The sequence below is a fragment of the Pelodiscus sinensis genome, chromosome 2, assembly GCF_052426305.1.
Source record: "Pelodiscus sinensis isolate ZL-2025 chromosome 2, ASM5242630v1, whole genome shotgun sequence".
NCBI classification, from domain to species: Eukaryota; Metazoa; Chordata; order Testudines; family Trionychidae; genus Pelodiscus; species Pelodiscus sinensis.
In genome coordinates, this window is record NC_143053.1 from 2,733,647 (window position 1) to 2,759,054 (window position 25,408).

The following is a 25,408-nucleotide window of genomic DNA, read 5'->3' on the forward strand; positions in this document are numbered from 1 at the left end:
TAGTTCAGGGGTGTAGCCAGCACAGGCGTTGCCCCTGCCCTTCAAACAGGCTTTTTCCTTCTGTTTTTGTAGTTTGGGAAGATAGATGGAGAGTCTGGTCAAACCCAGTATTGTTCTTCCTGCTGTATGAACACGCTCTCTCCCCCCATTCTTGTAGCCTAGGAGACCAGATAAGGATGGAGATGCTCTGTTTTGTTATGTCTCTTGCTCATCCTCATTGACGCTGCATAACACATCTTCAGGGTCACATTCCTTGTAAGCTCTGTAACCTGTTAGTTTGTAGTATAAGAATATGTTGATCTAATGAGAGATTATATAAATAGTAATTAGGGGCGGGTATAATTGTATTCATTATTTGCTTATTAATATACATTTTATGGCCGTTAACATTACTAAATAAGGTTTTAGGAAAAGTAGTGATAGACGTGTGAATTAACATACTCAAATAGATCAAAGATTCTGTGGCCTATTTGTTGCCACTCGGATGTTGTGTTGAATGTCCGAGGTAAATGTGTGTAGGCAATAAAGCAGATCCGTTTACCCCATCCGCTCCTGGGTCACCTGTTTCTTCTGTAACACCTGCAGGTCTGCTCCCCAGAACAGCGCCCCTGTGTCCCGTGGGGCTGGTAGGTCTCCAAGTGAGCTGGCGGCATGTTTTGGTCAAATAAACACAGACCCAGGTGGTTTGGTTTGTTCTCTTTTTTTTACTACAGTTACATACAGAAACTATTCCAACCGAACGCAGACCACAAAAGGAATAGAATAAATCATTCCCAACAGCATCAGACCCCCCTCTCTTCACTCCTCCGCTCTGACTTGCAGCAATCGAGTCTGAACCTCCCTAGTTCGGCTGTGGAATTAACCCTCTCCCCGCCCCCCACCCGGACACGTCCGCTCTAGCCCCTCTATACAGAATGAACGAAAGGAACGAGAACACAAATAAAATCAGGCCAATTACAGAGAGGACATACGATCCCGCAAACAACCCATTAGCTTTTAAATTAGTTTAATTCTACATTCACTAGTTAAATAAATTACCCACAGTAAATACTGTAAGGAGGTTTGTGGTCTGCCAGTCTTCAGCCCTGGCATGAAGAGACATGCTACAATCTTTATTTGTCTAGTCCAGAACTAGACACGTAAGGCTCAGCTACTGTGTATCAATTTTACAATGTCCAGCAAGGACAGGGTGAGCTACGCAAAGGCGCTGAGGGATGAGGGTGAGGAGAGAGAGAATAGCTTTGCAAAAGTTGGATTATTTAGAATTTTTTTGACCATCATACACAGAAAATCCATTGAGTTTGGTGGCAGGCAGTCAAGGATCCCTGGACACAGAAACGGATTCAGGAAGGCATTTTAAAACCGCGAATCCCAACGGAGCAACAGACACAGCTGTTACAAAATGCCAACTCTAGCAACTGGACTCTGACGAACGACCCTCGTCCTTCCTCACCACGATGTGCTTTTCTCAGTGTAATGCGTCTGTCTGATGTGGATATACAGCTGCTCCTCCCTTCATCTTGTACTGTTGGAACCACTATTAATATACGAGAACTTCTGTAATACTGTACAAGGGTCCTGACTTTTGGCTTCTCAAGAGATTACCTGCCACTGTCTTTATGAAAACATCCACAAACAGCGACCCGAGGGGACGAGCCATTCAGACCCAACTTGGTCACATCATTCCCCAGGAGTGAGCCACAAAGACTGGCCCAGGCTTATGCAGATTTCACTCTGCTTCTGACCGATGAGCTCAGCCCACCTGTAGGGACCCTTTTCAGACCGGGAGACACATGGCTACTCCGAAGCACAATTCCTTGCGCTTGTCAGAGAGAGGAATCGAGAGGCAAAAAACGGGAACAGAAACATTCAACGGCAACAGGAGAAGAGAAGAGAAAGGAGAAAAGTGGCAGCTACACCTCTGAGATGAAAAGCCACAGACGCGTTCGTGCCTGAAGCATCTGCTGAGGGCTGCCAAGGAGCGTTCCTGGGAAAGGAAAAGGTTCCACCTTTCCCGCAGCCATCCTTTGGAAACCAATGGCCGGTATCGAAGGCACATAGCAAACAGTATGTAAAACTGGGACACAAAAGAGGAGTAGGGAGAGATCTATGTGCATGGGGGAGGGTGAGATGACAGGATAGGTTTGTCCTGTGCGGCAGGAGACACAGAGTCGCGTCACTTGACAGCGGACGGGCTGGGTCTCCAGAGATCCTGCCCATCCCCCAGAGAAAAAAGGAATCTCATCGAATGTGCAAACTGCTGGAGGTTCCTGCTGAATCCACAGAAGAGAAGTTGCATCAAAAACTCCCAAGGCCCAAACAGAGTCGTCTTTGGAGAGAAGACGAATATTCCAACACTGCTCATTCCCACGTTGCATTAGCCAGCTGTTGCTTCCTTTACCTTGGTGGGGAAGCCGGGCCCTGCGGATTCCGGGCGTCTAGATGTAGGGCTGATTGATCTAAGCAGCCAGTGTGACTTCCCCCTTGGACAGCAGCACAGGAAGGCTTGGCTGCCACTGGGCAGCCTCTCAAGCAAAGGGCACAGAAAACAGCCGGAGATTTTTCCCACCAACCAAATGAAGATATGCAAAGTTCCCCTCTACCATGGGAGCCAGTCTCTGGGGGCGAGAGCTACCAAAGACAGAACAATTGCACCCCAGAAACTCACCAGTGCTCACCCTGCACTCTGAGAATTAGAGGAACATGTTCAGGGATGAAAAACCAGGAACTTGGACTCCTGTGCTAAGATTAGGCCACAAACAAGTTCTGACTTGCAGGATTATGCCAGCTTTAAAGCCCCAGGGAGTGAAGCGGGGAAGGAGGAGACCTGGTAAAATCCTTCTAGCCTGAAAAGTCTGCAGGTTGCCACAGGTTCTTACCCGAGGTGCCAGAACACACACCCGTCTGCTGGCAGCTTTCGGAAAGGAGAAGCTGGCGTGGGGAAAACCCAGCGTGCCAACCACACAGCGGTCCCACCCCGGGGAGCTAGCAGGGCACCACTGAGGTGCGCCAGAGACAGCCAAGATGGCGAAATAGAAAACAAAGCGTTTCCCTTTCAGGTGCATGTGGGGGTTGGACAGGTTTTTAAAAAGTGGCTCCTTAAATACAAAGCTGCACCAAGGTGACTGCAGGCGCCTGTCCATGGAGCAGCAGAACGAAGATTCCCGAGGATCCAAGGATCTTCAAAACCTCCTAACAGGGACCGGTGTCTCTGCCACCTTGTGGGCTCTCAAGCCTCCCGGGGAAGAGGCTCCCCTCAGGCTAAGCCCCCAGCTGTTCTGTGCTTTCTGGATGGAAGGGGAACCCCGCAGGGACCGGCTCCTTTCCAAGCACAGGCCTCTCAGACTCCACTTACTTTGGGAAGATTTTCCCTCTTCGGTTAGGCCTCGGCGGGAGGGTGGGAGCTGTGCCGGGCTCCAACAGCCCCCGTTGGTGCAGCGCGGCTTTGGCTTTCCGTTCTCTGCTCACCGCCAGGCGTACCGAGGTCCTACCGTTAGCACGGCTGCTGCCGGAGCTTGGATTTCTTTGGTTGCCAGGTTCAGAAGCAGGGTCCTGGGTAGAAAGCACCCAAGCAGGCCAGGGGTCTAGCAACGCAATGGGACTGGTTACGAGAGATCATCGCCTCCTAGGCTACGCTGCATGGACGGTGTCAGGCACCGCAGAACATGGCTAAGGGGACCTTTCACTCCCCCTTCCGCCTTTGCAACCAGGGGTGGGGAGAGGCCACTGGCACCTGCCAAACAGACCTGTGGGGCGCACTGGTTCGTCCGCAAGGTGGCTTGAACTCAATTCTCGTATCACAGGACTGAACCTCGCAACGCCCTTCAGAGCCACACGGTGCTGGTGCTGCACAGGGTATTCCCGGTTACACGAGGCTAGGCAAACCCTTCAGCAGAGTGACAACTCTTTCCATGCAAGCGTGAGCCTCTGAGAGCTGTAGCAGAAGGCAAGTCTGTGTCTCACGGACACCTGGGTTGGTCATCGCCAATTCCCAAAGGCTGTAGCCAAGACATGTCTGGATCACTTGGGTCATTCCAACAACGCTACTCGGGAGATACCTGGCACCGTGTCAGCATCCCGTGAGTCAGATGAGCAGAGGTCTAAGGGTCCATGGACTCCAACAGGACATGTGCTGTCATGGGGATGCTATCCACATCTGGCCACCCTATGTTATTCTTCTGCAGAACATTGGAAATCCCCGCTAGGGATCGATCATCTGGGGGTGCTCTCGGCCCTGCAAAGCAGCAGATCTCAGCGAGGACGGTTCCAAGAGCTATCCCCGGAAGGAAGGAGTGGTCTGTGCCAGACTGCCAGGGAGTTCTTGCTCCTTGGAAAGAAACAAGCTCCATTCAGGTGGCCCTGTCTGAGCCAGTAGCTACCACACTGGCCCCCTGGGAGGGGAGCTTGCCTTTCCTTGATAAGCCTTTTGTGCATGTGAACCACCTGCATGACACACTGAACTGCAAGCTGGGACAATGGAAAGACAACTGCAGGGCAAGTTCCCTCAGCCTGGCCGTGGGGAGCCTCAGTCTGCCCGGCATTTGCCATTGGACTCCATTCTCCACTTGCCAAACACGGGACCCTGGTCCTGGCCAGCTTGATCTCAAGAGCTTCTCCGGAGGGCACTTTCTTTCTGACCGGGCCTCCACCCGATCCTGCCAGCGACTAGCCAGGAGCCAGCACTAAAAGGAGTCCGCCCTGGGCGATGCTAATGCAGGAGCCAGGCGAGTGTCCATTCTGAAAACAGGTACATTCACCGTTACGAAATTCCTCGGAAGTTTTACAAGATGCTTGGTCCTGCTCTACGGGCACCGCAGTGTTGGCGTCATTCTTAGACACTCAAAAACCGTCACCAAATACAGACTCTGGCCTTCTCGTGTGCCATGTCATCGGCCAGTCTAATACGTAGCGTGAGGATAAAAAAAAGTCCTGGGGTGAATGGGAAAATGGCTCTTTGGTATTTAATCAAAAGAAAGCTATACTAGATGCGATTCCTCCGAAGCTCTGCGGAAAGCGACAGCGTCCCTGTCCTAGCACGTCCGCGCTGCACATCTCCCACGCCGAGGGCTCTAGGGGCAATGCTGCTCTCAAGGGGAGGGGGAGAGTCGTGAAGGAAGGGGCTGGGCATGTAACATTTACGCTCTGACTCCCACTCCACACTAGACAGTAACACCAGCAGCTAATGGAAAAGTGTTTCCTTGTCAATCTCACGTCCATTCTAACTGAGCACTTTGAACCGAACTTGTAACTTGGCAGTAATACCCTTCATTCTACGCAATGCTACGACTCTTTAAAAGACATCGCTAAGATTTCAAGACACTATTCAGACTATTAACTAGGCTTCATGCTATAAACATTCTCCTAATCCATGGGGCACAGCAGAAAGACTCATCAAGTTGCCAATACCAGGGCTCAAGCTCCCTCTGGCCACTGCCTTTAGACCAGCCAGTGGGAGGTGAGAAAGCTAGGCTGGAAAGTGGACATGATTCTGAATGAAAACCCAGGGCAGAAACAGCTCCGTCCCAGAAAGTCAAACCATCGGAACTTCACTGTAGGCAGCATCTGCGGGAGGTTTTCCTGACCTACATCATACCCAATCCAGTTATTTCCTAAAAATAAAATCGGATAGCCTGACCTCGGTGGGCATATTTACTAGGTGGCTGGTCTTGCGTACACAGCATTAAGGAGCTTGAGAGAGAGTTTTCATCCACCACCAGCAATACCCCACATTTACATTTCTTAAAAATAGCATCAAGTGAAATATCCCTGTAGATCTCTTCACAATTTGGTGAATGGCTGCACGATCCCTGTCCATAAACATGCTGTATATATTTCCTATATAAAAAATATTTTCACACTGTAAAATTGCATAATTACTAGAAGAGCCTGCAACTCATTTCTTCTTTTCTTGTTTCACAAGAAACTCAAGTTTTGGCAAAACTGCAAAGGGACAGAATTTCACCCTGCCTTCCGAAAAGTCCGCAAGAACGTAGGTTTGGTTTCTACACGCGTCCTCGTCTTGTCTAGATAAAATCTCAACCTGTGCGATGCTGCAGGGTTGCAGGAGGCATGGACCTAGAGATGACTGCGGGATGGTTTCTTCGTGAAGTGCAACACACCCGCAGCTAGAGATGCAGTCTTGTGTTGGCAGCATTCCAGGGTGGCGGTTGTGGGGGAAGGGAAGGAGGGGAGACGAGGAACCGTTCTGATCCATTCGCCATCAGCACAGCCATGGCGGGAATGCTCCAACAACCCATTCTAAGTTGCTCGGGAACAAGAGTCTCGTCATTTGGGAATGACCAGGAAAAGCTCCCTCAGCCCAGGAGGTTCGCGGCGCAACTCTGTGAGAGATCTCACAATGCGCGGCGTCTGCTTTTCCTAGCCATCACCCAGCCTCTCCCACTTCCAGTTACAAACCATGGCAATGGTTAACTCCACTGGGGCACAGGGAGCGGGGAAGGAACAATTAGTTTAAACAAACTAGACATATGTGGGAGTCTGGTTCTTTGGAACACGTTCATGCGTAATGCACCTCAGCCCCATCTCCGTCCGTCTCCCACGCAAGAGCGGGTACGTCAGCCCGGCCAGCACACATTCTACCCCCAACATCCCTTTGTGGATTCTGGGAGAGGGGAATCCCCCTTTGTTTTATTCTACTGCTAAAATAGACAGAGGACCAGACTGCACAAGTAGTAATGAACTAGGCTCTCCCAAGCCTTAAATCACAGCTTGACTCGTCTCTGTGCTCCCCACCCCAAAACAGGAAACGGACATGTATCCAGTTCATTCACGCCACGTGTTATCCGAAGGGAGGGGAGAAAATACCCCCACCCCCTCCATTCACAGCCTCCCCTCCCCCAACTGCCACATGGGGGTTGTGCACTTTACCATGACAACAGGGCTCTGTCTAGTCACAATATACGGAGCTTCTCGGATTGCTGGCTTCTCGGCCGGCCCTTGCAAGAGCATGCCAAAGAGCTCTGGGTGTGCTCTGCCGGATTCCCAGCGGGCGCCCCCGTGTGCTAGTCCCCAGCGTGGACTGGGCTCCATTCTTGTCTGTCCCTGGAGGGGGGTAGGGGCAGGGGGAGGGAAGGCTGTGGCTGCTTACGCTGTTGCATACACATGCAGACGTTGTGGTGGTGTTGTTTCCTTTTAAAACGATCAAATTACTGAGACACCCCCCCCACTGGCCCAGGCCGCTGTACGAGGTAACTATGGTTCAGTGGTGCTTTCTGGGTAACTTCCAGGTGAACGCAGCCTGGCCTATTTCTGTATCTGGAATATAAAAAGCCGCAAGTTGATGTTCTTGGCCGCCAGCAGTTTGTTACATTCCACAGAGTCGATGATGGGCAGCGGCACGTACTCCGTCTCGTTGTTCTCGTTGGTGAAGACGAAGTGGTAAATCACGGGGTTGATTTTCACGTCGTCGTAAGGCCCCTTCAGGAGCAGGAAGGAGCACTCCATGGGCGAGCTGATCTTGCTTTTCAGGATGAGCTGGAAGGAGAGGGTGCGCTTGCAGGAGAGGTTGGGGTTGCGCTCCGAGTCATTGACTCGAGCCTTCAACACCCAGGTCTGGTTGAGCACGGTGAACCTGGGCGTCTCGTAGTACAGGCGTGTGATGAAGTCGTCGGTGCGATAGGGACGGAACTGAACTTCTGCAACACAACAAAAGAGGGCGGGGGAGAAAACACAGACAATTAACCGGAGCAGCTGGCAGCCTGAACAGTCGCGTTCGAGTTACCTGTGGCTACCTGTGCAGGACCTTTCTTGACATGGCTTAAGGAGACCCGTGGGGCTGGGGGTGACCACGCAAAGCCAGTTAGTGTCAGGAGAAACGTGACTTCTTGGGAAGGAACTCAATGCACTTGAACAGTCCATCCAAAACAGTAAATGCAGGAAGCACTTTCAAGATGCAGAAAATTGAGAGGAGGGGAGGGGAGGGGAGGGAAGGGGAAGGGAAGGGAAGAGGGAGAATAAAATACAAAGAAGGTTAATCAAATCCACTGAATACACCACCTAATAAACACAGGAATTGCCACACTGGATCAGACCATCTAACCTAGCAGGTGCTTACAAGGAAGGCTGAAGAAAGCCCATGTGTAGACCATTACTCCTCATTCTGTGATGGGATCAGGTCTGGAGCCAGGAGGGTTTATACCCCGTAGAGATCTGCAGATGTAGTGTCTAACCCTTTTCTGAATTCCTAGCCTCTGTAATACCTTCTAGCCGCAAGTCTCCCAAGTCAACAGGCTGGTGTGTAAAGAAGCACTTCCCTAGCTCGCTTTGAATGTGTTGCTGCACAGTGAAGGGTGGGCTCAGGTTAGCTTGTGAGACGGGGTGGTGCACACCGCACATAATTACACCCCATCAGTCAGTTGGCTGGGCAGGCTTGCCTGCTGCAAACGACCGGCATGCGTGTGGTTATAAACTGCCACCGAGAATAGCACAACGGGCAGGCTCTTGCCACGTGTCTCTTAGTGATCTGTGGGTGGACAATGAGCCAGGAGAACCGGCAGTATGCGTGTCGTGAGGTCACCGTGGCTGACCTTAGGGAGAAGATCTTGGGTGCGCCCCAACTGAGGTCGGGAGCGCACGAAAACAAGTACCACACGCAGACACGATCCAGTTCAGATAAAGCACATTTTATTGGGATTGTGCATACAAATCTGTAATCAAGGCAACAAGGCACAATTATGCATCACCACAGTGCAAAACCACAGAACAGGGCATGTGAAACACAGACCGGCAGGGTTCGACAACGGTACAGAAAATCCTGGGTGAAGATACATCAAGAAACAGAACAGTACAGTGGCTAGAGAGGGTCCAAAGTCACTTCTGCAAATGCCCTCTGAGCTGTGAAATCCAGCCCCCGTTTCAAGGCACAGGCTGCTGTCAGTCCGAGAACCCCTTTGGCCACAGGGCCCACAGCCCACCAACCTGCTCCAATCTGTCACTTTGGAACAAGCATGGAGTTTCAGTGTTTTGAGTCTTTCCTGTACACACCATGGAAGCTCAGCGCACACCGAGAGGTACAATGACCCCCGGGGTGCATTTCGTACAGGCTGACATACTCCTCGGCATTCCCGGAAGGGTTAGGAAAGCACAGCAGGCAACACCTGGACAAAGGAGGTGAGCGGTTATTCAAGCTACACAGCATTTGTCACTCAGCTGGGGGAGGCACCCCGTCATTTCACCACGGCACCCTACAACGAGAGCTCAGAATCCAGCTGTCTCCTGGGGCATCCTGCGGCAGAGCTGCTAACGCGCATCTCTACCCAGAGAAGACGTTTCTCCCAGGCAGTCGCTGCGTGCGGCATTGGGCGCAGTGTCGAAATTTCGCCACCACGGCGTGGCCGCAGCAGGGTCGTCTCGCTGCCTAGCCCACGGGGATCTAACTCAGACTCAGGTTCAAAGTGCAGCCGCTACCAGACTGCGCTTTGGAACTCTGCTCCCCCTCCTGAGCACCAGCTACTTACGCAGGGCCACTGGCAGCACTGGGCTTAACGCTGGGAAAAGCCAGACTCCGGCCCAGCCAACACGACTGCTCCCTTCCGCACGGCCAGGACTCCCGGCACAATCCATCTGCCACACGGCCGCCTAGAGACCTTTCCCCAAGGACTCAAGCTCAGATTTAAAAAGCCGAGTCAGAATCCGGTTGCACTGCTCGAGTGGCTCTTGCCGCGCCGGCAAACGTCACCGCTCGGCCTCCTGTGGGGCAGGCAAGCGGAGGTCCTGAGCCGCATGAAATGATCACGCTTCTGCCCGCAGCTCCCACCTGGGACAGCAGCGCATCTACTGCTCCGCAGAGCGGAGGAGGGACGCCAGCCGAAAGCAGATCTTCCCCCGGGCTCCTCTCTGGGGGCGGCTAAGTCCTTATGGAAAGGGAAACACGCTTCTCCCACCCACGCCTCTCCCCCCTCCAAGCAAATCCATGCCCTCCCTCGGAGTGTCTCTCCTATGTGATCTGCCAGCGAGTACCTCAAGCACAAGTCCAGCGGGAATGCCCAGGGCCTGACTTTAGCACTGAAGGGCCTGTAAAGTACCCAGTTTCCCTGCACGGTTTTATTCCAGATTCGTTCATTTCACATTTTTATCCCTCTCCCCCCGCCCAGTTTTGCCGTGGGAGGCAGAGAACGGATCGCCTGGCGCTGGGGTTTTGTCTTTACCCAAAGTAACCCAAGAACAGGAGGCACTCGGAGACGAGAAGTTACGAGTCGCTGGGGCCGCTCTCTGGAAGACCCATAAAAACAAACAGCAGAGACCCCGCGGAAGAGACATCAAAGCTCTCTCGATAGCTCACCACGTGCGTGACCCAGGAACCAGAAGGGAATGCGAGCCGCTGTGATCCCCCTCCAGTGGGAACGAGCGGCCTAGCACGAAGGGGCAGTGGGCGGGACACCCGTGTGAAGCTATTCAGACCCCGGATTCCACTTGGAGGATGCCTCGGATGACAGACAAGGGTTTGGTTAGCTGGGTGCTGTCTAATTTCATTTGCACTTGCCACAACACCAAGGGCAACACTGCTTTCCAATTATCATCACTCTGGTCTTGCTCCTCGAGCCGGCGGCAGCAACACCGGCACCTTACCTGCAGCTAGGAAGGGGTCTCCCTCCGTGCTCGGCACAGGCACTGCTCCGGGGACTAGTCGCCGAGGGAAGCAACGCCACAAGGACGGAGGCCAGCTGCTGCCCAGAGCCCAAGCCCAGCCTCACACAGGTCCCGTCTTCGGCAGCCTGAGCGTTCGCCTCCTGAATCAAAATCCCACCTGAGGCCAGGACAGTGAGATCTGCTGCGGAGCCCACACTTGTGGCTGCCCTGCCATCCGCTCCGAGACAGGAGCTACCCCAACGGCCAAGCGGGCAGGGCAGCGCTGGGAGAGCTCTGCTGGCACAGACACACTGCAGCGCCCGGCTGCTCTCGAGCGCCACGGGCCACGGCCTAAGACAGCGCCACTGGGGCCCGAGACACACGCGGAGAGGAGTGGGAGGGCCCTGGAGGACGTATTACCTGTATAGCCAATCTTCTCGAAGCTGAGCAGGCTGAAGATGCTGTTGTACAGCTGCATTTCCTTTTTATGGGTTTGGTCCATCTCGTCCAGAATCTCCATCAGTTCGTTCCCAGTCTTGGTGGGGTGAGTGCACTCCGCTTCGTGGACTGTCAGCTCGTGGTACGGGCCCTGCCACGGGCACCCGATCCGCTTGTACTTGCACTGGGTCACCCTGTGGCGAAGAGAGCACAGAACGGGAGACGTTGTCCGGTCTGTAGGCAGAGGCTGCGCTGGGACGAGATGCACGAGTGGGAAATGGGCTTCCTGCCTGATCCCAACGCAGCCTCAAAGCAAAACCCAACCACTCCCCGGCTCCCAGAATTCATCTCTGAACCTCCAGTCCTCAGCATCCCAGAGCCGCCAGCCCTGCCAAAGAGGCTTGGGTCCACGGGGCAATGGCATGGTGCCCGCCTACCCGAGCGCACGCAGCTTCCTGCAAGGGGCCTCCCAGCTCATACGGACCCACTCGACCCTGCGGCTACTTTGCTAGATTTCACTTGGCTGCAGGACCAGAGAGAACGCCTCAGCACTTGTATGGCCTCAAGCTGTGCCTTGTACCTGGCCCCTCCGCACTGCCGACAGGCTGCTGTCTAGCCAGCTGGCGACTCTGCCAGAGAGCTCTACGGGGAAAGGAAGTGAGGGGGCGTGCCAGAGGCGAGGACAATGCTGCCTCTGCTGGAGGTTGCTGGGGCGGCTACAGAAAGCAGTCAAGTGCCAATCTCTTTATCTCCGTGCAACCCACGGCCAAGCCAGTCACAGACGCAGCCGGAGCATCACACGCACCGGAAGGGGGAAGCTAAGCCATGCAGCACCAGCCCCGCCCCATGGAGCCAGCCCACATGGTCTCCGGGGAGGGGAGGCCTCAGCGACAGAGCGTCCAGTCGCCCAAAGAGATGCTCTCTACAGCCTCCCTCAGCTCAGCCATGGTGGCTGTGGCACGGGTCTCACTCCCCGTCTGTGTTACTTGCTGCCGACAATCCTAGTCTCCCTGGCTCTCCACTTTCGGTCCTCCTTGGGGATCTGGAATGTCTGTCAATTTGGGGTTATCTACACTCAATGAGTTCAGCCCACCGCCTCCTTAAGGGAGATGGTCTACAAGACTGGAGCAGTCGCCATTCTGTGCAGCAAAGGAATCTTCACCCCTTGCCGCGAACCCACAGGAGATGCCTTTTGCTAACGAGTCCACAGCAACTGGGGAGCAAGGGAGAAATCTCAGACCCGCCCCCGGGAGGCCAGGGACGGCTGAGCTCCCTTTCAGCCTGAGTTTCAGAGGCGATGGCTGATCGGGAAAAGGCAATTCTAGCTTTGGAAGGCTCTTTTCCAGCAGACCGCCACCACTGGTCACACCTGGTGCTGCTTTGACACTGGTCACTAGGGGTCACTCCGGTCCCCTTCGATACTATGGGGCCACAGGAATATGGCGGGTGCGCTGGGCCTGCCCACAACAGCGACTGTCACGACTGGTTACGTAAGGGACGCTTGATACCCCGTGTTCGCGAAGCGGGACTCAGTCCTGCAGGGCAGAACAGGGCCCGTCTGAAAACCCAACTGCCTCTCGTAAGGGATGTTCGTGTGTGCCCCTTTACACGATTAACCGGTAAGTTCATCCAAAGAGTTACCCGCACCCCTCCCCCGCTGCCTCTGTGTCGGCGGGGGGAGCAGGAGCTGGTCCCCTGCATGCCAGCTCTGATTCCCACAGAGGCTCCCTGCATCGGCTCCCGCCTGCCCCCTGCACGTGCATCCGCTACAAATCCCGGCAGTTACACGGTTACACAGACACACGGTTTTTAACATCCCTCCCCCCCTCAGCAGCACCTGCCGCCCCCACTGCTCACACCAGAGTTCGGCACCACACGCCCGCCACGCAAGGCGTTTCAGCCCACGCAGTTCTTGGCGTGGCTCAGGCCACTAACACCCACGCCGCGGAGGAGACGGCCAGGAGCTAAGACGGGCGGTCGTGGCAGGGGCCAGCCAAGCGCCGGGCGCCTCACGCAGGGACGGGGCGACGGGTTACCTGTCCTGGCACTCCTCTTTCTGGTGTCGCTCCAGGAGGGAGCGAGGAAACTGCCGCAGGCAGAAGCCACACTCGGATGGCAGCTCGCTCACTGCCTTCTCCACGGCCAGGTTCCGGCAGCACAGGCTCTTGCTGATCTCACAGCGGCAATTGGGGCAGGTGGCCTGTTCCTCCTTCAGCCGGGCATCGGCCAGCAGGTGGATAAAGCAGCCAGCGCACATCAGGTGCCCGTTCGTACACTGCGGAGAAGGAAAGGGAAACGAAACTTCAAAGACCTTGCGGGAAAGACCCACAGACTCCCCCTTCCCCTCCGCCCACTGGCACGCGAGGCTGCCTAGTGCTGGCTACACGCACCCCCCGCCTGGGCTGCCTCCGGGCATGTGCTGCAGCTGGGGGGGCGCAGCCGGGCCGTGTGTGAGAAGAGGAATTATTTTTAAATGCACAAATAAGCTCCCGGTCCCAGGTCAGCGAGAAACGGAGCATCCGCTGCCAGGGACACCGCAGCCCAGCCCAGCCTCCCCAGTTCGGTGAGAGCCCTCTGCGGCTCTTCGCAGCCTGCTGGGACGCACTGGCTGCATTAGCCGCATGGATTGGCACCTCGCTGATTACACCTTGGTCCAGATCGTTTATAGAATCATAGCACAAAAGAGCAGGAAGGGACCTCGAGGGGGCATCGAGTCCAGTCCCCTGCACCCCCCCCCCCCAGCAGGACCCAGCACCATCTAGATCAGGCCTGGGAAGCCTAAGGCCCAGGGGCTGGATGTGGCCCCTGGGTTGCCTGGATCTGGCCCCCGAGGCTTAGGGCTTCCCCCCACCACCTTACCCTGATCTAGAGCATCTCTGATGTCTATCAAACCTGCTCTTAATATCTCCAGAGATGGAGATTCCACAACCTCCCTGGGCAATTGATTCCAGTGTTTGACCACCCTGATGGGTCTGCACCCTTTCCTAATGTCCAACCTAAACCTCCCTTACTACAGTTTAAGCCCGTTGCTTCCTGTCCTGTCCTCAAGGGTAATTTTCTCCCTATTATGAACACACTGAACAGCACTGGTCTTCGTACAGACCCCTGGAGGGACACCACTAGATCCCCCTGGTCCACGTGTTTATTGACACCTCCCCGCAAGAGATGCTAGTCGATTGGTGAGGCTAGAGTTTCCTTTACAAAAGCCATGTTGACTTTTCCCTCAACAAGTTACGTTTATCTACGTCTCTGACGATATTTTTTTTTACTATGGTTTCTACCAGTTTGCCCAGTACTGAAGTCAGGCTTAACGGTCTGGAATTGCTGGGATCACCTCTGGAGCCCTTTTTAAAGAAATCGGCATCACCTTAGCTACCCTCCTGTCATGTGGTACAGACGTGGCTGTGACGACAGGTCACAAACCAGAGGATGACTAATTCGATCCATTTTCAGAGAAAGATCACCAGCACAGCTGGCAGTAGTAACCAGATAAGCAGCAACCAATAAAAACAGCCGCTTTCTGAGAGAGAAGCAAAGTAAAAACGACTGTCATCCTACCACAGGTAGGGCGCATTTGGGCCTTTCTGTAGCTTGAAAGTCAAATAGCCAGATGTGAGCAATATTCATGACTCGAACAAGACACCAGCCCTTCCTTAGGCAAGCCCTTGGATTTCCCAGATGGTTTTACATTGGCTACAGTGCAACGTGCTTCTGTCCATAACTGGAATTCTATCTGCAAGGTCCTGCTGGCCCTTTCCTTCCTCTCTACCTTACGCAAAAAAGCTTGTTCGTAAAATATAGCTTTCCCAAGCCCGAGACAATTAAAGAGACTCCAGCCCCGCACATGCCGTGCTCCTGGAAGGCTGAAGAGGGAACACCACCACTGTTCCGAGAGAAACGGTATCAGTGCGAGTCCTAGTGTAAAATTCCTCAGAGTAGCCGAGCCGTGGTCAGCGACCCTGGCTGGCACTTGGGTGGAGAGCGCTGTCAGGTACAGGGGTGAAATGGAAAAGCTGCGACCAAGCAACGCACCCACTGCATGAAAACACTCTGGGAAAACAAACCCAGAACCCACTAGTAAGGAGTCGGCCTATCTGCTAGCATGGCTGGTGAGCGGCCACGTTTCTAGTCGGTTTTCCTTCATAAGTCGCGTTGCCTCCGAGAGATTTACCCCCCGGGCAAAGTTACTTCCGACCGGCCTCGCACATGTAGTAAGATGAAGGCCTAAAACAGGGGTGGCCAACCCGCGGCTCGCGAGCCACCCCTGCGCCTTTACAAACGGCCCCTGGCTCCCCGTGCTCACCGGGGCAGGGGAGCCGTCCGGAGCGGCGATTCAAAATGGCATCACTAAGATGGCGTCGGCTGATGGGAGCCTGATGTAGCCAAAAAGCCCTGTCTTTTAAAGGGGCAGCGTCTCTTTTTTTGGGGGGGGGTCACTCACTCTGGGGGGGAGCTCTTTTTCTCCCCCCCCCCCCAACCAAAAATTGCTCAAAAAAAATCCTGGTGCGGCTCTTCACATTTTTTCCGCCGCTATTTCGGCTCTCTTTGTTTAATGGATTGGCCATCCCTCGCCTAAAACATAAGCCAATGCAGCACAGGCTTGGTCTGAGGCCTGAGGCCTAGCTAACAATGGACACAACATGGCTAACAAAGCAAAGCTAAGCTGTGAGCCAGAGGCAGGCCCCAGCTCACAGATCTTGGCATGAACACAGCTGAGCGCGCAAAACACTAATTGGTGCTAGGTACTGACTGCAGAACAGTAATTGGTCCTGGTTCTAAGTGGAAAGCACATGATCTCACTCGCTCATTAAAAAAGACCTTGGTACTCACTCCTCACAGATACAGACCCAGGTTCAAGTAAGGGTCTAAAATGACAGCCCGATTCATAGAAACGATCTAATCAAACCATGAGGTACAGAGTGATGGGTGGTATCTAAGTAGCGTCAGAAGGAGACAACCTGACATCAGCAGTGATGTGTAAGTTGTTAGTACCTGTATATAAGGTGGTGTCTTGGGGGGAACAGTCTTTGTCTGACCTGGGGCAGTAGAAATTTCCCACTGACTGAGTCAGGCCATTGTTACGAGTACATATGCGCAGTGGTTCTGCAGGGTCTACTGACAGCTATGACTGTACTTCGCTTAACAATAAACCTGGCCGGGCACCTTTCATCCTTATCTGGTTGATGGTCTTTGGGGGCTCTCTTGGGTCTGCTGTGGAGACTAAGTGCACAAGTCGCCACGGCCCACATCACTGAGCGCACACGCAAGCAGCCTTCTGGGTCTCATCATCGACGGAGCCAGAGACCGTGAGGACCCCTCCTGAATAACTACAGCGCAGCAAGTGCTACGGCTAGGAAGGGTGTCAAGCCGTCTCCAGCGCAGGCTCTCGCCCATGCCTTCCTCTTGCGTATTATGTGACAGGCCTGTAGTGGCGCCCACAGCGAGCTGGGCACTGCAAAGACACAATGAAAGCTCTAGCCCCCCGGTTGAGAGCTGGCAACCCAAGATCACGCCCGATAGAGCTGATTCTCCATGGCATGCAGTGCTTACGCTGAAGCCACGGGACACGGCGGCACTCCGGCCGGGCCGTGGGAGGGTGGATTCAGCATTGCGTGTAGTTTAGTTGCACAGAGCAGGGCAGGTCCACCCTTACCTACTGCCCACCCCCGGCCTGGGGGAGAGAATGACTCCCAGGTAATTGGCTTGGGGTGGGGCGGGGAAGGGAAGCAGCCTGTTTTAACAAGCTTAGGAATAATCAGTTGGCCTGGCAGCCTAACGCCCGATTCCTGCCCACAAGTCTGTTCCTTGTGGTGTCAACAACGTGAAATTCGCTCCTTGATTTTCATTCTGCAGCTGCCTCCATCATCAGGAAATGGGGAACGCAGGGGAACGCAGACCCGTTAGGGGGCAATTTCATTAGCTGGGCTCCTTTAAAGCTGCCGCATACGAGGCTGCAGACACTGATGCCTTAGCCACTCCACCCTCTCCCCTACCCTTCTCAACAAAGGGCCCAGTGACAAGGGCATTTGCAAAACCTGCCCATCCTGTGTTTTGCATCATTGCACTTAGAAAGGCAAGCGACCCGACTGTGTGTTTATCTGTCTCTGGCCAGGGTTCCAAGTCTAGAGAGTCCGGGCTCTCAGAGGAGGGCTCCACCCGCACAGCAAGGAGGAAGTCACAATGTTTCTACACTGAGGTCAGCTGCAGATTTACCTGCGAAGGCTGTTTTTCCTCTCTGCCAAGCCTTGCACAACCGCTGGTCAGTTTTGCATCAGGTCTTAACACGCCTTAGATCACAGAACACGAGAACTGGAAGGGACCTCGAGAGGGCATTGAGTCCAGACCCCTGCCCTCACGGCAGGGCCCAGCACGGTCTAGACCATCCCTGACAAGTGTGTGTCCAACCTGCTTTTCAATATCTCCAGGGATGGAGACTCCACAACCTCCCTAGGCAACTTATCTTCATTAATGCACAGGCCTCTGCTATCTCTATTTTAATCATCCATTTCCAATCACCTGCTCCAAACATTCTGTCCGCAGAACGCCATGGGCATTTCCCCAACACCCAGAAAAAAGGATGGGTTTGGATCGCTTTTCTCCCCAGGGCTTGGGGGTGTTTTTTTAAGCTGCAAACTGCCCGTCCTAAAACCCAACGTTTCTCCTGCCATTACGCCACGTTCAGTCTCACCACGTAATAAGCCTCGGTCCAGATCTCTAAGCTGCCAGCAAAACCCGGGACACCCAAGCAGAGCACTCAGCAGTCTAACAGGGAAAGACCAGAACAGGACCAGGATACACCTCAGAGAAAGCTCAGCGAGGTAGGCCAATGCCCACACACTGCACTCTGGATACACGCGGAGATGCACACCGGAGCAGGACAGACCAACTACCCACACGCCTTGCAGGGGCCTACACAATCGACCAGTACGGGAACAGAACTGGAGCGTCATGCACGCAGCTCCCAGAGAGCTGGGCTTCTGACAGGAAATAAGCACTAGGAGTATGCCCAAAGCACGGGATGGGGTTCCCTCTCACTTTGCATGTCCCTGTGCAGAATCGACGAGGAGTCCTGTGGCACCTTATAGACTAACTGAAGTGTAGGAGCATAAGCTTTCGTGGGCAAAGACCCACTTCGTCAGATGCATGTAGTGGAAATTTCCAGAGGCAGGAATAAATATGCAGGCCAGGATCAGGCTGGAGATGACGAGGCGGATCCAATCAAGGAGGATGAGGCTCACTTCTAGCAGCTGATCTGGAGGTGTGAATTCCAAGAGAGCAGAAGCTGCTTTTGTAGTGAGCGAGCCAGTCACAGTCTGTGTTTAATCCAGAGTTGATTGTGTCAAACTTAAAGATGAACTGTAGCTCAGCAGTTTCTCTTTGAAGTCTGGTCCTGAAGTTTTTTTGCTGCAGGATAGCTACTTTTAGATCTGCAATTGTGTGTCCAGGAAGATTGAAGTGTTCCCCTACAGGTTTTTGTATGTTGCCATTCCTAATATCAGATTTGTGTCCATTGATTCTTTTACGTAGGGACTGTCCTGTTTGGCCGATGTATATAGCAGTGGGGCATTGTTGGCACATGATGGCATATATTACGTTGGTGGATGTGCAGGAGAATGTACCAGTGACAGTATGGCTGATCTGGTTAGGTCCTGTGATGGTGTTGCTGGTGTATATATGTGGGCAGAGTTGGCACCGAGGTTTGTTGCAAGGATTGGTTCCTGAGTTCGAGTTATTATGGTGCGGTGTGTAGTTGCTGGTGAGAATATGCTTCAGGTTGGCGGGTTGTCTGTGGGCAACCTTGATCCTTGATTGGATCCACCTCATCATCTCCAGCCTAATCCAGGCCTGCATATTTATTCCTGCCTCTGGAAATTTCCACTACATGCATCTGACGAAGTGGGTCTTTGCCCACGAAAGCTTATGCTCCTACACTTCAGTTAGTCTATAAGGTGCCACAGGACTCCTCGTCGCTTTTGCAGATTCAGAATAACACGGCTACCCCTCTGATACCTGTGCAGAATGAATTTTGTTATATGCACCAACTGGCGCACCTCACAAAATCCACTCTGCATGTGGACCATCTGTGGCAGGAGTGCAGCCGAGGGGTTTTGAATGTGGGAGGGGCTCTGAGTGGGGGAGGCAGGCTGTGGGGGCTAGAGAAGGAGGGTTTGGGATGCAGGAGGGGGCTCAGGTGCAGAGGGGTTATGGTTATTGTTGGGAATGCGTTCCCGCTAACATTTTCCATCTTTGAGCGGGCTGTGTGGATGTGCACTAACAGTAAAAACAACACACACACACACACACACACACACGTTGTGAGCAGTCCATGTGTGGAAGAAAATGTATGAAAACAAGGGATAGTTAACAAGGAACAATGCTTATGATATTTAATATGAAATCAAATAAAAGATAAAATTAAAACTACCCTTGGAGTACATGTATCATTATCCTTTCTAAGCCAAGCTAGTAAAGACATCAAAATACATATTATCCACACATAGCTCAGCTTTAAGATGCTAAACAAATCTATGAGTCAACTAGAAATAGTATTTGCCAGCACAGCATGACTAATACAATATTTACTGAAGCTTCAGGAGGTAGCTGAGTTTGTTGTTTTTTAAGTTTATCCTGTACAGACTAACAGTCTGGTAGCACTTTAAAGACTAACAAAATATGTAGATGGTATCATGAGCTTTTGACATGGAAAGGAGAGTAAAAGGCATTCACTAAGGCTTATACAGTTCCTCTGGGGACTGTTTAGGATCCATGCTATAAAACAGATAGAAGTTCTCCTGGTTTGAAACTTTCACCTTGTGTGTGCCACCAGCTCAAAGACTCAGAGGGGTAGCCATTTTAGTCTGTAACTTAAACAACCAATGGTCCTGCAGCGCCTTAGAGACTAACAAAACTCAAAGAGTAGAAGCCCCAGAACAAATTAACACCCGGCTTCAGGATTTGTAGACAGATGCATGTTTCAAAGAGCTTGCAAATAAGGTTTAATCCTACAAAACAACTAGCATCACACCTAACACTTGCTACTTCTGACTGATAAGAGACAGAACTCTACCACATAGCAAAGATCTGGCCTTAAAGCAATTCAATATACCATGTTTATTAGCAACACAGGGTTTAAAAGAGTTTTAGGGATCTGCAACACTTCAAAAAATTGTTAGAATCTTTTTCTTTTATACCTTAACCCCTATGTCAACTTTGTCTGAAATGTAATCATGCGAATGTCCTCCTGGAAAACACAAACATACCCATGCAGCCTGCTTTCCACCCCCCTGGACAGACAGAGAGAGGACTGCAGCAAGCCAGACACCCCAAACAAACTGCCCCTTGCCTCAACCTCTCTGCATAGATGCCAGCACCCACCCACTGGCTCTCTCCCCCATCTACCCCATGCAGTCAAACCTTTATCTCCCCCTTCCCAGGAGGCATGAGAGTGCTGACCTTCTGTCTGTCTCTCTCCACGCACAGATGGGACTCTCCAAACTCCACTCCCCTCTGAATCCCCCTCAGCCAATTACTCCTACTTTCCTCCCCCCCATTCCCTCCTTATCTTTCTTTTTGCCTGCTCTGGGAACTGCTCAGTTTCAAGCAAGCAGCTAGCTCCATTTAGCTGCTTGCTTAGCGAGACGAAGCCCCTCCTCCCACCGGTCAGCTGAGCTCCCTGCCTGCGCAGGAGCTTTGAACTTCTGAGTGGAGCTCAGAAAACAGCTGTGCGGCTGCACAGGCCGGCAGCTTACGGGGAACTGGTGATTTGCAAGGTTCTAGATACAGATGCAGATACAAATGTTGTGTCTGAAAATATGCGCCATAGATCTACACATCCATATCCGTGGGTGCAGATACCCACAGACAAAGTGGACGGCCGCAGATTCTAATTAAAATCTAAAATGTGTTTCAGCAAGTAAACATATAACTGCTGGAAAATGTCATTGGTTACATGGGGGGAAGAGAGGGGGTACCAGGTCGTACCCAGGAGCCAATGTGCAAGGGGAGCCAGCTTTTAAGCCAGCTTCCTGTGTGCACTGGCTCCCACCTCCCCACCCCCGGGCTGCTGTCTCTGATAGTGGCGACAGTGGTGGGTAGGAAGCAGCTCCCTGGGGGGTGATGCACTGGGAGATGGCTTTTAAGCCAGCTCCCACACGTACTGGGAGCCTGCGTGTAACCTTGACAGTTAACCGGCGAGCTCAGACTCATCGGTTAACCGTTACCGTCACCCTTGCACATCCCTCGCTCCAATTCCTCCCGACCCCCTCCAATAGGGTTTCCCTACTACTAACGTACATGGCAATAGACACAGTACCAGAACGTGAGTACTTGGCAAGACCATGCTGCACACCAGATGGCCTCCATTTCTGCAGCAGGATGTGGGGAGAGACCTAACGAACCCTCTGCAGTCAAGTGCCTTTGAAGTGTCGCTCCCCAAAGAATCATCCCTGAACCCCCACCCCTCACAAGCCCGCAGGCTGCCCTCATGCGCAGTGCTGTGATCCTGGGGTAGGTGGGTCTGCGGCACCAGAGGGGGTAGGTTTGACAGGCGCAGGGAAGTACTCCGAACTTGGGCACTGCACCCCACAGATGGGCACACCCTTCCACAGGCAAACAGAACTCCCGCCGAGTGTGTCTATAAACACCATCAATTCCAACACTGCATGCCCAGGGGCGCCCCTCAGCAGCCAGTAGCGGGGCCACTGACGACACAGGAAGACTTTAGACAAGGGAGGGACAGCTAACAAGAAATCTATTCCCCGCCAAGTCAATCAGGCTAGCTCTCACCTGAAACGTGAGTCCGACAAAGCCCCTCCCATTGATTACAGACTCCCAGGGCGGGCAGAGCCCTCAGGAGTCAGCGAGTCCAGCCCCCTGCCCAAAGCAAGGCCAACCCAACTCAATCATCCCCGCCAGGCTTGGTCCAGTCGGGACTTAAACACCTCTAGGGATGGAGATTCCCCCCCCTCCCCAGGGAACCCAGCCCAGCGCTTCCCCACCCGCCTAGGGAAACAGTTTTTCCTAATCTCCAACCTAGACCTGGATGGCTCACGTTGTCGGGCTCGTCGCATGGGTCCGTTCAGAGGACCGGTCTTTACTCAGTCCAGGCTTCGGAGCTGAAGCTGGACCCTCCCAGCCAGGGCTAGGGCGCTGCAGAGGGGCTGGCGCTACAAGGCCCCGTGGAAAGTCTCTGGAAAGCCGAGGAAGCTTCAGCAACCCTCCGAAAACGCTGGGCTTTTTGGACGGCTGTCACCGCGGCAAGCACGTAGGCTCAGCGACCCAGGACTCTTCCTTAGGCAGAGCAGCACAGCCGGGTCCTACACTGAGTCAGCAGTGGCACAATTCATAGAAACAGCAAAGCCACAGGCCTGGGAGGGAAAGCCAGGAGCTTGGTTCACAAGCGCGCCAAGTCAGACAAGCTCACAGCCCACGAACAACGGGCTCATTGGCCGCACGGCCACCTCATCCTCCACTCCCATGTGAAATAGGCCTCGACGAAGTGCAGGAAAGTCCTGGGGCTTCATGCCAGGAGCCTCTAGTCCTTTGGGTTGGAAAACAAGCCCGGAAACAAACCAGACTGCAACTCGCATGTTATCTGCCTGGGTCACACAGCTGCGAGGACGGGCATGTGTTAGCATCGGCTAGCGCGCTTCGGCATCAACGCCCCCCTCACACACTTACCCATGCTACAGGCAGGGCTGGCTGGGCACAGGGCTAATTACCGAACCTTCCCCGCCCCACATTTCAAGCCACGCCCCCCTTGCCCAAACACACGTAACGCGGGCGACACAGCCCACTGCGTCCCGACCCACCCTCGCTCAGTTCTGCATGCCGAAAGCCTCTATTGGACAGCACCGGGCTCTCAAAGCGCCCCGCCTCCATCCGCGTTACGCCCACACGGGGGAGGCTACACTGGACCACGGCAGGGCCTCGGTTGCAAAGTGACTGAGCTGGGAAGGGCGCTGGACCTGCCGTGTGACTGAAGCCAGAAATAAATCACTCCTTGATGAGGGCCCAACCCAAACTAGCCCCCAGCAGAAACTATGCCCAGAGAATCCAGGCTCCCAGCAAACAGGGGTGCAAGCAGAGCTCTGGCTGGGACGGTCAGAAGCCAAGGAGAGTTAGGCTCCCAGGTACCACTGCACTCCAATGGCAGTTGAGTGGTTACCCCCGTGGGGGAGAAGGGACACTGAGATCTGGGCCCTACTGTCCAGGCCCACATCAGCTGGGCTATTGCCCCCACCCTCCCGTCGGGAAGCCTCCAGACTCAGCCGGAGGAGCAGGGGGGCGGTCTCAGCCGGACCGGGGGAGAGGTACCTCCGAGCTCAGCGCGCAGCAAGCGCCCTTTCCAACGCAGACGCCGCGGTGGCTCTTCCTGGGGGGGGGGCCCTCAGCATGCACAGCCCCAACCCTGGGCCCAGAGCGTAGTTGCGGGCTAAGGGCTTTGGTTGCAGAACGGAGGTCGCATGTGTGCGGAAGCAGGAAGCCGACCCCCAAGACCCCACACTAGAGCAGTGCATGACGCGGAGAACAGCCGAGACTGCTGTGCGGGGACTGGCTACTCCGGCGAGCTCAGCCACTAGGCCAGAGCCAGACTCAGCGCCTCCCCCCGCCCTGCAGGTGTCTCACCGACACGCGCCACTAAACTATCAGGGGAGAGGAGGGCGATCCCTGTGTACACGGAGGGTGCTGCTGGGGGCGTGTCGGGACGGGACAGGACGGGACCCCCGATACCACACACAGCAAGGCCCCGTATGCACCGCAGATACGCGCAGGAGACAGCGCCAGGGGAGAGCGGGGCTGCCCTTGGGCAGGGCCACAGCTCAGCAATCACCCACGCCAGCGTCGGCGGACCCCAGTGGCAGGAGCGCTAAGCGGGGCAGGCACAGTTACCTGGGACCACGCTGGCCAGATGCTCACGGGGGAGGGGAGCCCACTGCCGTGAACAGCTTGGCTGGAGTTTATTCCACGGGCAGCGGGGGCTTGTGGGTATGAACTGCTCTTTAGTAGCTGCAGGGAGACCGGGGGCTGGGGCGGTGCTGTCCTTGTCACGCAGGCGGGCTCTCTGGGTTAGTGCAAGGGAGGGGACAGGACTGAGCGGTGGGGGCACAGCTCGGCCACGTGGAAAGTGTAACATTTGTTTTCCAGGACGTTTATTACACAGCAAAGCCTGGAGGCCAGGCCCCCAGCAAAACCCCGGGGCCAGCGCTCAAGCAAGATGTGGCTTGTCCCCAGCCACGGTGTCTCAGAAGGGCAACGGGCCGGCCAAAGCGTCTGGGAGGAGGATTTGAAGGGCAGAACGTCCTCCCGCCCGTCTTGGGGCGTCAAAGCAGCGTTACTGAACCCCTCTGTCCTCGCAGGGCATCTCCCTCTCGCTGCACATCCATTATCATCACCTCCGTGTGCTGCCCGCGGCCGCCTTGCAGCAGGAGCCCTTCCCTCGTGTGCCCAAGGGCAGAGCAGTCGGACCAACCCTCAACCGCTTGCCTTTTTCTCTGCCCGCCGTTCATATTTCTAAGTGGCTCCAACATCGAAGCACCAGCCCCCACCCCTATGCCTGCCCCATGACGGCCAGGGGGCAGGACTGAAACAAGGGGGCTGGGCCCAGCCGTGCCTGGAAACGCGTGGGAAAGTGAGCGAAGCCGGCTCAGCACCGCATGCCCGTGTCTGCTTGGAACCCGTCTTCCTGGCCGGAGGAACTGGGAGAGGGGACCTGCCGGAGCCACTGAGGCAGGCGGGTTAGTGTAGTGCAAGAACGAGCCCAAAGGGAAGGGGGCATAAGGCAACCGGTGCCTTAGAGACATGGCGGCATGCTCCGGGGGTGCACCTTTCTGGCACCTGGCCCGGTAAGGCCCACGTACCGTCTGGGCTCCGCGACATCCTGCCCTACAGCTTTGTCCACAGCTGGCTTCCCCTCGCACTACCACCACCTCACAGCCCACGGCCCAACCCGGCCAGGCCCCTCGGCCCCGGCTGTGAACAGCAGCTGGAGAAACAAGGTGCTGGAGAGGGAAAGCAGCCTCTCCAGAGCTCGTCCCCTGCAGAAAGGGGAACCAGACACTCAGCTGTTACGAACTGCAGGGGCAGCCTGCACCCTCCAGGCACGTAGGGGACAAGCCCCCCCGGCCAATGAAAAGCTCCATACCCACCACCAAGCTGTTTTGTCCCGCCCACCCCGCCCCACCATTCCTCCTTCACTGTAAGCGGTTCAGCTGCTGCCTCAGGCTTCTGGGTGCCACCCAAGAGATCGTAGACTCATGGCCCACTGGACGAGGAAGGGCCCTTGAGAGGCAGCGAGTCCAGGCCCCTGCCCTCACAACAGGGCCAAGCACCGTCACAGCAGTTTCCAACCTTTTCCAGGTCGGGGCCTGTTTTGACAATTCAG

At 54.4% G+C, this 25,408-nt stretch overlaps 1 protein-coding gene across 6 annotated transcripts in view; it reads right to left on the minus strand.

The window, feature by feature from the left end:
- Window positions 1-684: 684 nt before the first annotated feature.
- Window positions 685-25,408, minus strand: part of ZFTRAF1 (zinc finger TRAF-type and ring finger containing 1) — a 41,572-nt gene continuing 16,848 nt past the window's right edge. For 5 of the 6 annotated variants that reach the window (XM_075919918.2, XM_089776110.1, XM_089776112.1 and 2 more), the window contains exons 2-4: window positions 13,062-13,300; window positions 11,008-11,219; window positions 685-7,655 (exon numbers count right to left, since the gene is read on the minus strand). In XM_075919918.2, the coding sequence (XP_075776033.1) occupies window positions 7,264-7,655; window positions 11,008-11,219; window positions 13,062-13,300 (843 nt within the window). In that variant the 3' untranslated portion in view covers window positions 685-7,263. Of the gene's footprint in view, window positions 7,656-8,626; window positions 9,117-9,476; window positions 11,220-13,061; window positions 13,301-25,408 lie in introns of those variants that run through there. The other variant, XR_012901154.2, reaches the window with a different exon arrangement.